Source organism: Sander lucioperca, chromosome 4 (genome assembly GCF_008315115.2).
Source record: "Sander lucioperca isolate FBNREF2018 chromosome 4, SLUC_FBN_1.2, whole genome shotgun sequence".
Taxonomy (NCBI): Eukaryota; Metazoa; Chordata; class Actinopteri; order Perciformes; family Percidae; genus Sander; species Sander lucioperca.
The window spans coordinates 21275963-21291365 of NC_050176.1; the positions used below are offsets into that span (position 1 = coordinate 21275963).

The window sequence follows — 15403 nt, forward strand, 5'->3', positions numbered from 1 at the left end:
GCCGCCATTACGGAACTACAACCCAAATTAGCGCACAACCTCAACATCATCGTTCTCAGCCACTCCCTCTGGTCGTTGATTTGGACCGGTAAAGATTTGACCGGAGGAAACCCAGACGGAGGAAAATTAAAATTGAGCGGAAGTACGTAGGAGGGTGGAGCCAGGCTACCGTTACGTTACTCTCTTTTAGCAAATCAGTGACATTTTTTAAATGCCGGAACAGGGTGACAAGACACATTTATGCTTTCATTTTCCTGAAATTATGACAATGTTGAGGTTTAAGTGACAGGTGAGCGGGAACAAACACTCTCAAATGTAAAGAAACCAAAGAATCCAGCACACTTTTGATCACTTAAACTTACTTTATTGATACTTTCTTCTCCTCAACCTCACCTACACTAAGTAAAATAAAAAACTTTATTTTTTATTTTAGAATTAAAAAAAATTATTTTCCTGATGAAGTTTTTAGGATTTGACTGTATTATATTCTTTGGTTTCCTTCCTTTATGTTCTTAAAAAGTACAACATCCATTGTCGCACAATGTTGCACATGATATACCGACTATAAAGCAAATGTTGACATTTGTGGCATTCGAGGCCGACCGATGAACCGGGGCTATTCTTTTAACTATTCTACATTTACCTGGGACCCCGATGGGACCCTCTCAATAATCTCTTGTGCCCCCTGGACCACACTATGAGGACCAATTGCGTAAGACAGCAGTTCCTAAACAGAGGTTTAACAATTCCCACGGGTCCATGAAGATGCACCTTTATCCCCTAATTGTACTTGCATGTAATGAATTTTAAGCAATATGAAATCAATTTTTGGTCGTTTTCCATTATGAGGAGGTATTTCCTTAAAAACATAAGTCCACTGATGTTGGGATCTTTGGTATTCTTGGCTGGTTTTAAAGGTATTTTTACCTTCAGATTGGAATGCAGACTGTACGGTATCATTTAAAACCCTACACATCTACATCCTCTAATGTTTACCTTTAAAATAGGCCATTCTCAATGAATATGTTATGCAGTGTTAATGGTTGTTAACAGTGATGTTTCACTTCTTGCCCAGTGCCCCATCTGACTGAGATCCATCCCAGTAAGCTGGAGGTCAGCATGCTCGATCGGTTCTCCGTGAGCTTTGGTGTGGAGGGCGGCTCCATCAGTCTGGTGTGTACCCTGGTGGTCGTCCCCGACCTCCCCAACCTCCCCCCCCTTGCCCAGTGGTACAGAGACGGTAAGACATTCATTATCTCGTGAGTGTGAACAAATGTTGTTCCTTCGTGTTTTTATCATGCTTAAATGACGATAAAATGAATCCGAATCGTCCAGGAATAGAGGTGATGTCTTGCTCAAAGACACATCAGCATTTTTATTTATCTTCTTTTAATTTGATTTAGTTCAACTCAGTTTTCCTTTATTCTAGCTTAGTCTTTTGCTATTTATATTTATTTGTATATTTGTGTTCTACGTATCTATTTATTTATATTTCTCCGTAGCTTCCTCAGAGTCAAACAGGTTGTGTGTTAACTGTGTATCTTGGTCACTTCTTACTGTGCCTTTCATCCTGTTTGCTGACAGATAAACTGCTGAAACCAAGCAAGCTGGCGGAGATGTTGGTGGGTGGAGGTGCGGCCCGTCTGACACTGCCTCACCTGGCCAAGGACGACGAGGGCCTCTACACCCTCCGCATCTTCACAAAGGACGGCACCACCGAACATAGCGCCTATCTGTTTGTTTCAGGTAGGATCAATCTCTCTGCATCATGTAGCTTTTTAACAGTTATAAAGCATCATCAAATTGGGTCACATTTTCTTGGAAATCTGCTTGATTTCTTTTTTTTCCAATTCAGTGAATTCCAATTCGCATCAAACAACTAAACATTTATAGATCTTTCAGTAACCAATTAAAACCATGGATGATTAATACATACACATGTCAGCACTAAACTCTCTTTGCTGCTGCTATCTGTATGTCCTGCTTGTTAACAACTGTGTGTCCTTTTCCAATGTTTAAACAGCATGACATGTTTTTGTTTTTGCTCGGATGTATTTTAGGAAGCCTTTTGTGACACCTTGATTAGGGACTACTGGTTAAAAAAAAGCCTCTTTGCTAATTCCAGCCATTTTTTTTACCATGGTTTTTTTTTATTAATTTCCCCTATCCCTTTTCAAATAAACTAATCTATTGCACAAATGAATACTTAAAGATTAAGTGGCTTAAATGAGCATTGATCCACCCATGGAGGAATTTAAACATTATCTCAAGAAAATATGATGAAAATTAATTGGTTAATGAGGAAATGCTGAAACACCAATCCTGGAACCAAACCTGTAGAAAAAGAGAGATGAAAATGAGCTTTTAGAGATATCCGTGGCATTAAAAGTGTTACCTCTGTTAAATAAACACTATATAAAACACAGTATAAAATAAATATCAGGAGTAAACTGATTCCACTTTTAAAATTGTGGTTATCAGGTTGTTTCCTTTTTGGTTCACAAAAGAAACTGCTTTAAATCAGTTCTTATTTAGCACCAGAGACTGTGACAAACTTCAGCATGTCTGATCTCTCTTATATTTTAAAGAACTAAACTCGATGGTCTGGTTTGAATGATTATGTATGATGACATGGTCTGTTTGTTGACGAACAGCTGGAGGAATAACTGGATGGATGGATTAGTAGTCAAGGTTTTAGGACTCAAGCAAAATCTCAAACCTTTACAAATGTCAAATCAGTTATAAACGACATTAAACAGACTCCGTTAAAGTTCACTCAGTTCTCACCAAACCTGATCTCAGGATGAGTCAAACCCTCGCTGTGCCAGACCTTCCTCCACAGCGCTGCGGAGGAGGGTCTAGCTGGTCCACACAGCAGTCCGGGATGGGAGAAAAACATGCTCTGGTTTATTGGCATATCTTTAAACCAATCACAATTGTCTTGGGCGGTGCTAAGCACTGGGAAAAGCCACGTTGCCGCTGCAAAATATCCTCGGGAAGGAACTTGTTTTGGTGGAACATGTGTGCGTTCAAAAGTTGTTTTAGTCGTGCAACAGAAAACTCAGATTGGACAGATAGTCTAGCTAGCTGTCTGGATTTACCCTGCAGAGATCTGAGGAGCAGTTAACCATAGTCCTCATAAACCCAGCGGAGTTTAAAATGCCAACACAAAGGAAGTCCAAGGCAACGTATATCCGGCCTAAATGAGTGAAATCCAGCGAAATTTCCGTCGACAACGGAGCAATCCCAGAAGTGGAACGTCAAGGATATAGACTAGGGTTTCTGCAATTCTCTAAATAATTGCTATGAGATATCTGGTTTAAGTTTTGATGCAAGTTAAAGGAGTAATTATTATATTGTTATTTATACTTATTATATTCAACAAGTACACACTTCAAACAGACGTGTAGAAATGGAAGCTTAAATATATAGATCTGTGACATAATGACATATAAATAGATAGAAGGAAGCCTATTTATGATTAATTTCCTCCCAAATTCCTCCTTCCTTTTTCTGTAAAACATTTTCTTCACCTTTTGAAAGCTGTGTTTTCTTCTACTGAAAGCTGCATCAACTACTGAAGAATTTCTTTTCAGTAGTGTTAACGATAGAAGTATGAACAGAAGATAAGGAGGGATGGGATTTTAAAGGCATACCATGTAACTTTTCCCTCTTCGGTCCCCCTACAGGTTGTCTCATTGGAACTACTACGAGCTGTAGTTCCAATGAGCCAACCTGTAGGGGAACCGAAGAGGGAAAAGTTACATAGTATGCCATTAATGTTTCCAAGTTGAGAATTGTCTCTCTATCCAACTTTCTATCTGCATCCCTCTTCCTGTCTTCTATCGTCACTCCTTCCTACCTTATGTCCTTACTTCCTTTTTCCCTAGATGCTGCCCCCTCTGCGCCCGGAGCACCTGGTGCACCATTAAGCGTAAAGGCATACGACATCAACGCGGACTACGTCCTGGTTGCCTGGAAACCCCCCAACACCGTCAACGAGATGGCAATCACCGGATACTTTGTGGATCGGTCAGTCTGCGCCCTGAAAACTCCTCAGGCTTTCTTTTTATAGCACAACACACTAACATGAAAACAGACAAATTACAAATAACTGCCCTTTAGGCCAAGGACATTTTTAAAGGTATGATGATGTCGTATTTATTTAAAGCTGCGCTCATCAGTATACTTTATATCAACTTTAGATCAAATGACGGAGTGTTATATAAAAGTGGTTGCTTATAATCACCAACAGTGATCACCAGCAGCTCTACGGAGCCTTTAGCCTCTTTTTTTAGCTCGAAGTTTTACTGTTCAATCTGATGATTTATTGATAATTTAATCAACAGAATCTAAAAAAAAAATTTGCCAATCGATTGATTGTCTAATTAAATTGTCAAATGTTCTCAGGTTGCAGCTACAAAATATTTAAAGATGTTATTGGTAACTGCTAACCAGACTTCTGTGACATTTCATAGATTAAAAGATTGATCAAAGACGGGATTGACGGATTATGAAGTAAAACAAAATACAGCTACTCACCATTTTTTTTAGTTTTAGGTGGTTTTATCTCAACATTTTTGTTTTCAGCAAGTTCTCTGCAAATTTTTTTTATTAGAATTAAAAAAAAACTTTATTGTTTATTGCCTAGTAGGGTTTTTTTTTAAAATAAAAGTAATTTCATAGAACCATAAACATAGTAAGAGAAAGAACAAACAAAACAGAAGTACTGCAAAATAATAAGAAGAAAGAATTATAAATATAACATTTTCAATTAAAAATATGTTTAAAAAAATATTTGTTTTAAAATGAAAATAGCTATGCAGTGTTTAAAACGAAGAGGACGGAATTTGCTAAAAATTGACTAAAGATGCGATTGTATACAGCACAAAGAATATGTGCAATGTGTGAAAATAATAACATATTGTATATATAATCACTCTTTCCTTTAAGCAGTGGCAAGTTGGAAAAAAATGTCAATATTTTCTTTTATTTATGAGTGAAAATAAATTTTTTTGGGTGTCATGTTGTGTTATTATACTGTCGATGTGTTCTCTGTGTAGGTGTGAATCTGGCAGCGACACCTGGGTCCAGTGCAACGATGCCCCCGTGAAGGTTTGTAAATACCCGGTGCACGGCCTGAAAGTGGGCCACTCCTACCACTTCCGGGTCAGGGCTGTGAACAGCGCCGGCATCAGCAGGCCGTCCCGCAAGTCGGACAAAGTGACTGCCCTCGACGCTGCCGAGAGCGAGAGGCTGCAAGGTACCGATGAAGGTAAATACGAAATACAAACCGGCGGGGTACGACTGTTACCTAACGGGTCTGTTGTTGTCGTTTCCTGCAACAGTGATTAAAATCGAAGGGAAATACGACATAGTGATCAAGGATGATGACCTGGAAGGTACGGTAGTATACAAAGACTGATCTGGGTTCAGAGATTTGCTTTTAATCCTTCTAAACCCCTTGTGTGTGTCCCTCTTTCCAAACTCATCAGCAACATTACATCCAACATCTTAAAAGAGGAGTTTCACTCTACATAAAAATGCAGTTAATAAAAAAAATTATTTAAACAAACATGTTCTTATCCACCTCAAAATGCTATCATCAGCTATCATATCAACATCCTTATGCAGGCTGCACCATTAACCATTAAATATTATGATCCAGTGATATAATATACTATGATTCTGAAATGGGTCATTCTGCATCCTGAGTACTTTCACTTTTGGGTGACAGTTACATTTTAATCTGCAGTTTTTTACTGATATTTTCTTTGAACTAACACAAAAAATCTCAGAGTGTCTATTGCGATATGATATTGCAATGACGATAAAAAAGACTATATATTGTGCAGCCCTACGTAAGGTAAATTTGAATGCAGGACTTTTGCTAGAGTATTTGTACACTGTAGTATTACTACTTTTACTTAAGTAAAAGATCTGGGTATTTCTTCCACCAGTGGAAAAATCTATTATCTGTCAATCCTGCTCACATTTTTCATAGAATTCTGAATTCATTTTTTACATCACCTAATCTTTTTCCTTTACTCATATAAATGCTCCTTGGTTCCGTAATTATTTCTTTATTCTATAGCAGTGGTTCTCAACTTTTTTGAGTCACGACCCCCTAGAATAATGAAGTTGGTGTTTGCGACTCCCCCACCCCCCTCGACAACAACAGAGAGCTGCTAACCAGTAAACAGCTGTTTCTACACGCCTCCCGCTGTGGATTTGGAGCGAATTTTTGTGAATGCTCTGATTAATAAATGTAAACAAATGCTTTGCTTTAATGACAGTTTAGTTTTAGTTTTAGCAGCTAGCACATAGCCTTGTCCAGTGTGCTCCAGGCTCTGTGGATGTGTTTCTGATTTGTTCTCTCCCCCAACCCACCTTCAGACCCCTTTCTGTGTTTCAGGACCTCCTGATTTAGAAATGTAGCTCTGAATATACCACATGAAATATACCAAACTCACACAGTAATGTAAAAGCCATTCCCCAGTGTAGAATATGTTATTTCATTTAATTTCTCCCCAACTATCTGGCGATCCCCAGAAATTTTCTTGCGACCCCCACAGGTTGAGAACCACTATTCTATAGAATGTCTGTAAAGAAAATAGGACTTTTCTACACTCTGACACCAAACAAGCTTCTCTCAAATGTTAAAACCTCTAAACACATCACGCTGGTCTAAAATGTATCTGCACTTTCATATCAAAACTAATCTGTCATCTGCTTTAACTTCTTCATTTTAATGCCACACAAAACAAACCATTTCCCCCGTCTCCTCCGCTCCTCACTGTTGTCCCATCTTTGATTTAACTTCAACTCTTCCATTCATACTTTAATCGACTGAAGTGTTTCTTAATATTTTTTTCTATTAAACCGCTTAAAGTGCCGACGTTTCTCTTTCTCTACTTTAACGCAAACCTTTAACACAAAAACTAAAAAACCCGTTGGTGTCATTTTACACAGTAGTCCACTGTAGAAGTCCCACATTTTGCTGCAATTCACTTCACTATTTTACAAACTTCCTTAGAGTTCAGAAGAGTTCACGTCTCTCTCTCTCCGTAGTTCTCCGTAGGTTGTAACAGTGCACTACAACATATTTAATCTAATTTATTTTAATCTAATTTATTTTTTTCTTATTTGTTTAAATATATATTATTTATTCTATTATTGTTTTTCAGTTGAATTTTAATTTTTAAAGATTAAGAAAATCCACTGTTAAAAAGACGTGTTTTTTTTTTTTTTTCCAAGTTCAATAAATGCACCATCTTTCCAAAGTCAATGAGTAATCATGTTAAATAATTGTGATATTAGTATTGACCAAAATAATCGTGATTGATATCGGTGCCATCTGTCCATATTCTGAGATGAATGAGTATCTTCTTCTCCTCCAGCTTCTAAGATTTGAACATCTTTTTATCTTTACAAAGCTAGAAGATGATTTGTTTCGTTTGCATGCCACAGTCATCCCTCCCATGAGGTTTCGACAGCTCTTTAATGGCAGTGGATACGTTGTTAGTAGATGAGAATAATGACCAAAATATTCAGTTTTTTAGAAAGACGAGAGAACGAAAGGGGGACAGGACTCCAACTCTTTATTCAAATTAAAAAAAATATATGCCCATGTCAACCAACTAGGGATTTAGCTCTCTAACTAAATCCATTTATATAATATATCATTATGACATATACATATTCAAAAAATACATACACAATGTGGGACTTCTGCAACAGGTGCTGCTGTATGTACTTTAGGCCTCAACACCGTTCACTCCCAATCTAGGCTATGTAACGATCCCGGGGGAGCCCACCGATGTGCACGCATCGGAGATTTTCAAATCGTATGTCGTGCTGAGCTGGAAGCCTCCCAGTCCTCGCGGACGAGCTCCGCTGTGGTACGTCATCGAGAAGGTGTGTGTCCCTTCACCTCTGGCCATCCGTTTCCATCAATGTAGCCCGCTGTTAAGCTCTGTACTGTACTGAAGAGATAAAGAAGACATTGACCTCTTAAACTCAGGGTTTTCCCTATCAGTGTCCCATTAAGATTTTTATGTATATTTTTTTCCAAACTGCATGACAGCATTACATGCAGTTCTGCTCGTCCCAACTCTTCAGTGAAGCTATATAATGTTAATTTTGAAACTTTCGTATATTTTTTTATGGCTGCTCCAATTATATCAAAATGTAAATATTACAGATGTCTTACGCATCATTTGACACACACATTTCCCCAGAATTCATCCTGATACATTACACTTTTTAGACCTTCATTAGAAAAGGATATGTAGGTTTGAACAGCTGTTTTTTGCTACACAACATGAGTATGCAATGATGGATTTACAGCTGAGTCCATCAGAGTTTAAGAGGCTACATGTGTTTTTTTTATGCTTATGTTAAATTCTAAGCACATGAACATTGGAGCACTAAAAGCTCACCATGTGTCACATGCATTGTTGGGGCTCCACTTGTTTGCAGTAAATGCAAAAAACAAATATGGCCAAAATAAAACTCCATGTGAAGGTCACAAACAATTTCCCATAAATAATTGACATTTAATTTGTATATTAGAAATGTAGATAATAAGGTAGCACAAGTTATATATTGGCAGGATCAATATTGGGACAGATATATACGTATCTGCGTAAATGGCAGATATGCAAACAATTTTTCATGTAGTGTATAGTTTAATCCTTACTTATCTCAGTTCACATTTAATATATTTATCTTGTATTTCTTGTAGTGTTTTTATTCATAGTTATTTATAATAATTGAATTTTTAAGTAAAATGTACTGTTGAAAATGTACCCTTGTCTCCTTATATATCCTTGTCACAACTCTTTAGGTTCAGTCATGTTTTCTTGCCAAAAATGTCAATGAGAATTATTGTTATTCTGACACACACACACACACACACACACACACACACACACACACACACACACACACACACACTTCATATCAATGTTATACTTTATTCAGAGTATGGCCAAACTTTATGACTTAATTGAGCCCCAACTATGCACCAATGGCTGTACCTTCTCATGTCCCCCCCTCCTCCTCGACTCTTCCACAGTGCTTAGCAGGCACTGGAGCATGGCAGCGGATCAACACGGCAGTCAAACTGCACTCCCCTCGTTACCCGGTTTTTGATTTGCAAGACGGGCAAAAGTACCAGTTCCGAGTGTATTCGGTCAACTTGTACGGTTCCAGCGAGGCCTCCGAGCCCTCTGAGCCCATCCAAAAGGTGGATGAGGATGGTAAGGGCTGGGATCAGTGCACAGACTCTCAGACACACTGTCATGTATACTACAAAGTACAATACACATAAATACACATACATACAAACGTGCACACAGAAAAAGAAAAGTAAGAGCTGATGCTTTTATATATTCTATTTGTTTTAACACTGCTAATAAGTCACATTTTCTAGAAATATTTAAATATCTTTAATTGTACACTCCCTAATTGTTTTAAAGTGCCCAATGGTGGCCCCAAATCCCATATTATTCTTCCATCTCACTGTTGAACTGTGATGACAGCCAAAAGCTGCATGGAAAGGGGTCTTAAATGGTCTTGAGTGAAGGCATATTTACGTGTCAGTCATTTGTTTAATACACATGGCAAAGAAGAAATGTGGTGAAATGAAATTTTAAAAGAAAAGGACTTTAGGCTGAAACATTGTGGTGTGTATAAAAGATTAACAAACTTTTTGTCTAAGGAGGAAATTTAAAATTGATCACAGTCATTAGTGTAACAAATGAAATATGTTACATTTCTTCACAACAAAATATATTGACTATGAAACAAAATCCATATTTAAGTGAAAACAAATCTACAGTGTGCTGGGAAGAAATGTTGAAATATTGGGTTGCTTTTAAGTGCAAAATTGGGGGATGTGTCACATTTGTCAATTTTTATTTCCCGAAATTGTAGCAATTCAGTGTCTCCCCGTACAGCCTAATGTTCTCACCCAGAATTTAGTTCTTGTTAAAATGGAAATGCCTCTAAAACAGTGTCTTTTTTTATCAGTATAAACACCACACCCAAAAACATCCTGAACTGAAAACACACAAATGCATCGGCAAACACAAACACATGATATTAACCTTTTGTTAAAAGCGAATCACTGTTTGTTCCAGGTACGGAGCTGCCAATTGGTATGTACAGTTTAATGGAAACACATTTTTAAAAGCACTGTTTCGTGCTGCTGTAACGTCACAAATTAGTTCACTTGTCCACTGTGTGTGTGTGTGTGTGTTCTAACCATGAGTGATTAGCAGAGCACACTATTTGTACATACTATTTGTATACAGTTCTTTGTATTGTGGCCTATTTAAACTTTAGAACCAGACTTTATCATATATTTCAGACATGCTTTCTCCATTAAATCTGGTGTCTCTCGTAGTTTAGCTCCGATGTTGTCAGCTTGTACCCTGCATGAATTGTATATGTCAAATATAGTATATATAAAACATGCTTATACTTGTACTTTTATATCAAAACCTTCTTCTTTTCCCATTGAAGCATCAAAGCAGAAATTTTCTGAACTCGAGGGTGTATGAAGTTTACAAAAAAAGTGCTTACATTTTATGAAGAGGCCAAGTTAAACCTCCTCTTAATCAAATCTCTATCACATCCCTCTGATCAAACCCCTTCTAATATCACATTATGTCATTCCACATGATCTTTAAAACAACCACCACATGTTGTGTTGAACCCACTTTCAAAGACTCAAACTCACTCTGTTCTTGTACAATGATCGCTCACTTTTCATTGAAAACACCACAAAGACAAACCATTGCATGTTTTTTTTAAGTGGCAGTCATTTTGTAACCTTTAGTATGTGGTAGATACAAATGTGCAAATCAGACCTGCAGTACGTGAAGTGAAAAGCATATGGATGGGAATCAGCACATTGATCCAGAAAGTGTAGATGGTGTGAAAAAGTGTTTGAAAAAGTCAGGAAATGTAAATTCCTGATGTGTTTCTGAGTCACACTGATGTGGTAAAGCAAGCCCCCTCTGGTACATATCTGCATACAGATGTTCCTTTTTTTTCCACTTCACTTGAAATGTTGAAAGTAGTTTTTTGTATATTACAAATAATTTTGAAATGTAACTCTTAAATGTTGATCCATTTTTTAACACATAAATTAAAGGTAGAAGACATACTTCAAAATTAAACCATTAATATAATTGATTGTATCATGACTGGTATTTAATAATAATTCTATTCCCCCCTGGTCAGGCGTCCCGTCTGCTCCCGGTCAGGTTGTTGCCACCAGAAACACCAAGTCGTCTGTGTTTGTGCAGTGGGATGCTCCCAAATATCTGAAAAACCTCATGGGTTACTACATCGATGGCCGCATTGCAGGATCCAAGGAGTGGTTCCCCTGTAACCACAAACCCTTTAAACACACCAGGTAAGTGTTCTACTAACAGAGTCCTGCTGTGGTTCAAAAGTAAAAGAGGTTTTACAAGACGTTACATAGCAAAACGTCTCCTGTGAAAAAAGAGAATGAGAAACCAGGTCATGAGTCTGAGTTTTTAAGCCACTTATATCTATCTTTCTACCACAAACTAAATAAAACAAATAAAATACAATTTTCTGCATAACTCAAATGCGGGCAGTGACTTTGACTCTTTTTAGTTCTTGTTAACAGTGTTGGCAATCAACCGTTTTGTGGCTGTGCTCTGATATAATACTGCAGTGATTTATTGTGATCTACTGTATATCCAACTTCACAAAGCTATTGCATTTATTCCGACTTTGTGATATCAGTAAATATATCATTGGTCAACGAATCCTTTCAATATCGTATTGTGATAAAACTTGTGACTTACGTGGCCGGGTTGGCTCAGTGGGTAGAGCAGGTGCACATATATGGAGGTGTATGCCTCGACGCAGAAGGTCCAGGGTTCGAGTCCGTCCTGACAAAATTTCCTGCATGTCATCCCCTCTCTCGCCCCCTTCATATCTTGCTGTTCTTTCCATTAAAGTCTGAAATGCCCCGAAAAAATCTTTAAAAAAAAATAAAACTTGTGATTTACACCCCTAACTATCAGGCACTGAAGATCATCATGGCAACAACTTTTAATTGTATGTGATTCAAATGAAAATTAAATGTGTCTCAGGTTTGTGGTCCACGGCCTGATCCCCGGGGAGAGCTACACGTTCCGTGTCCAAGCAGTCAACGTGTATGGCCTCAGTGAGGAGTCTCAGGAGTCCTCTTCCATCACTGTGGAGCCAGCCCTCGGTGAGAGCAGCATCACGTTCATAATGAACTGTTAAATCAGTGTAACATAATAAAGCCAGTAGGTTGTATAGAAAATGTTGGATCCATATGAAAAACTCATGAGTGCATTGGTAAATACAGTATGTACCTGAAAACAAGAGGTGATAAGACTACCACAGTGTCAGAAACGTCATCAAAGTTTATGCTCATTTCATTATTCTGTCCAGGCAAAGGGGTGGAATATGGTATGTATGAAATAGTTGTGTAGATTTTCTCCCCCCTGACTTACCCCCAGCTCCCACTTTGTCCACTTTCACTTTGCATTATGGATTTTAATCACAAAACTGCGTATTTTCACCACACAGTAGTAACAAAATGCACTGCGTGGTGCCAGAAAGACCACAAAAACACTTGTATATAAATCTGCTGTGCAGTTATTCGCTACAAAAGCTAGATGTGTTTTTGAAATTACACTATTGTTGTTGAGGTTATATTAATCTAGTTTGAAAAAACGAATGCATGAGCACAGCTCACAGTGAACCGAAATAATCAAACTCTGATGTATTTTCTCATTAAAATACTTTTTACAACTCTCTATAAGGGTGCCAGTTAAGTATCTTATCTTCTTATCTTATCTCATATTAAAAATTCAATATTTTATGTGATTCAGCGACTCCCAGCGCTCCCTTCGGCATCACCCTGCTGAGCTGTGACGGCTCCTCCATGACTTTGGCCTGGAAGAAACCCAAACACTGTGGCGGCTCCAAAGTCAACGCTTACTACATCGACAAGAGAAACGCCGACTCTTTGGTTTGGAAGGAGGTCAACCTGGTGGCCGTCACGGAGAGAATCTGCACTGTGAGTGGCATCAATCAGACGCAAAATCATACAATAAAAGAAAATAATGCATGTGTGTTTGTTTGGGGAACTTGAATCAAGAACTTTTACAGATCTGAATGTAATGAGAGTTAAAATTAGCACAACCTTTAACATCTACAGCATTAAAATGCAACATAGACATTAACACAGCAGGAATATTAATCCAGAAACGTCCGATATAATAGCAAAACACTGACAGGGAACATTTACTGCAAAATGAATACTGTTCATACTTTAATACTTAAATATGTTTACTCAAGTAAGGTTTTAAATGCAGGACTAGTAAAGTATTTTAACAGTGTGGTATTCATACTTTTACTTCATAAAGGATCATAATACTCCTTCCACCTCTGGTATCGGACCAGTTATTCATTGAATCTTTCTGTATCTTCAGGTTGACAATCTGACCGAGGGAACCTTCTACGAGTTCAAGGTCCAGGCCGCTAACATGGCCGGTGTCGGCGTGCCCTCTGCTCCCAGCGCTCCGATGAAATGTGAAGCTTGGACCATGGAAGAGCCAGGTGGGAGAGCCATCACTGCTGGTTCATAGAAACCATACAAGAGCAATTAAAGTCAAAACTAAACTGTGTGTGTGTGTGTGTGTATATGTATGTATATATATATATATATATATATATATATATATATATATATATATATATATATATATATATATATATATATTAGGGCTGTCAAACGATTACATTTTCTTAATCGCGATTAATCGTTAAATTTCTATAGTTAATCGCGATTAATCCCATGATTTAAGTAGATATTAACAATGGAAAGCCATTCTTACCAGTGTATCTTGATTGGGAATCAAATGAATGCAAAGAAAGTGACTTTATGAACTTGATTTTAAGATTTGTTTATTATATATTTAATCTGGTCACACATTTGAATTTAACAACAACTTTGAATGCACCACGAGGCTGTAAATTACCAGTTTCATTGAACGCACAGCCTGTGTTTTTCCGACAACAGCATCTGCAGATTGTTACATCCCGGGGTCGGAATCCTCTACAGTGAAATACAGACACACTTTACACGTTCAGCGTTAGCTGTCAGCATTGTAACTGTGTTTAATCCAGCTACTAGCTAGTGGTAGGCTAACGTTAGCTGCTGTCGAGTATAGTGTTAACTATACACGCATATAGAACATACAAAGACGCTTTGAAAAGCTTTTATAAGCCAGAAGGTTATAGAAATATCTCAACCTCCAACTGAAGGCAGAACAATAATATCACCTAAATGTTTAACCCGTATCACAGACCACAATATGCAGCCAAACTACAGACAGAACTCCAAAACAGACTTCTTTTCTCTTTTGTCCTGCTCATGTTTATTTTACCTGACCTTCAGGCCCGGCCTACGACCTGAGCTTCAGTGAGGTCAGATGTCAGTCCCTCGTCCTCCTGTGGAAGGCTCCAGTCTACACCGGAGCCAGTGCCGTCACTGGATATTTGGTGGACATGGCCAAGAAGGGCTCATCAGAGTTTGTTACTCTGACTCAGGAAGCTGTCAACCACCGTTACCTGAAGGTAGGAGACCAACCGTCCACCTAAGAAATTATCCTATAACTTAAACTGTTTGGCCTTTATTGAAAGTTTGAATTATAAACTTGGGTTTAAGTTAGTATAGTCGTGTCACACTGTTCATGTAAAGGTGTTTCCATGGTTTCCTGCAGGTGACTGGTCTGAAAGAAGGTGAAACCTACGTGTTCAGAGTTCGTTCTGTCAATGCGGCAGGTGTTGGAAAACCTTCCAAGTTGTCTGAGCCGATCTGTGCCAAAGCTCTTCCAGGTAACAACAACGTAACACGCTCATTTATACCACAACTTGATTTGCGTATAAATTAAATCATTTAAGTGAATAATATGAAAATCCTGGATCTTGGCTCAACAAACTAAGGTGCAAAGACATACCCAAATTACCTCAGAATGCACTCTTGCTGAATGTGGATTTGAATGTTACTGTATATTTAAGATATATTTAGAAAATTTTCCGTGTAGTTTCTCAGACAACCGTGTTATTCATGTTCACAGGCACTCAGGAGATTGTAGCTGGCGTGGACGAGGAAACTGGAGACGTCTTCCTGTCTTTTGAGGCCTGTGAGATCTGTGAGACGTCCAACTTTGTGTGGTCGAAGAACTACAAAGCCATCGGCGAGTGCCCCAGGGTGGCCGCCACAAGCAAGGGCAGAACGTAAGCTCAGAGCCCAGCTTTTATTTCTTTAGTCACAGAACGAACGATTATCTTTAAAGGTCCCATATTATGCTCATTT

At 38.2% G+C, this 15403-nt stretch overlaps 1 protein-coding gene across 6 annotated transcripts in view; it reads left to right on the plus strand.

Moving 5' to 3' along the window:
* Positions 1-15403, plus strand: part of myom2a (myomesin 2a) — a 38423-nt gene that overhangs the window by 11757 nt on the left and 11263 nt on the right. For 2 of the 6 annotated variants that reach the window (XM_031299915.2, XM_031299918.2), the window contains 16 exons: positions 1076-1240; positions 1585-1746; positions 3891-4032; positions 5064-5263; positions 5349-5402; positions 7790-7917; positions 9080-9263; positions 10146-10163; positions 11254-11428; positions 12141-12262; positions 12469-12486; positions 12912-13099; positions 13515-13641; positions 14483-14661; positions 14808-14922; positions 15165-15324. In XM_031299915.2, coding sequence (XP_031155775.2) covers positions 1076-1240; positions 1585-1746; positions 3891-4032; positions 5064-5263; positions 5349-5402; positions 7790-7917; positions 9080-9263; positions 10146-10163; positions 11254-11428; positions 12141-12262; positions 12469-12486; positions 12912-13099; positions 13515-13641; positions 14483-14661; positions 14808-14922; positions 15165-15324 — 2137 coding nt within the window. Of the gene's footprint in view, positions 1-1075; positions 1241-1584; positions 1747-3890; positions 4033-5063; positions 5276-5348; positions 5403-7789; positions 7918-9079; positions 9264-10145; positions 10164-11253; positions 11429-12140; positions 12263-12468; positions 12487-12911; positions 13100-13514; positions 13642-14482; positions 14662-14807; positions 14923-15164; positions 15325-15403 lie in introns of all 6 variants that reach the window. The other 4 variants (XM_031299916.2, XM_031299917.2, XM_031299919.2 and 1 more) reach the window with 4 other exon arrangements.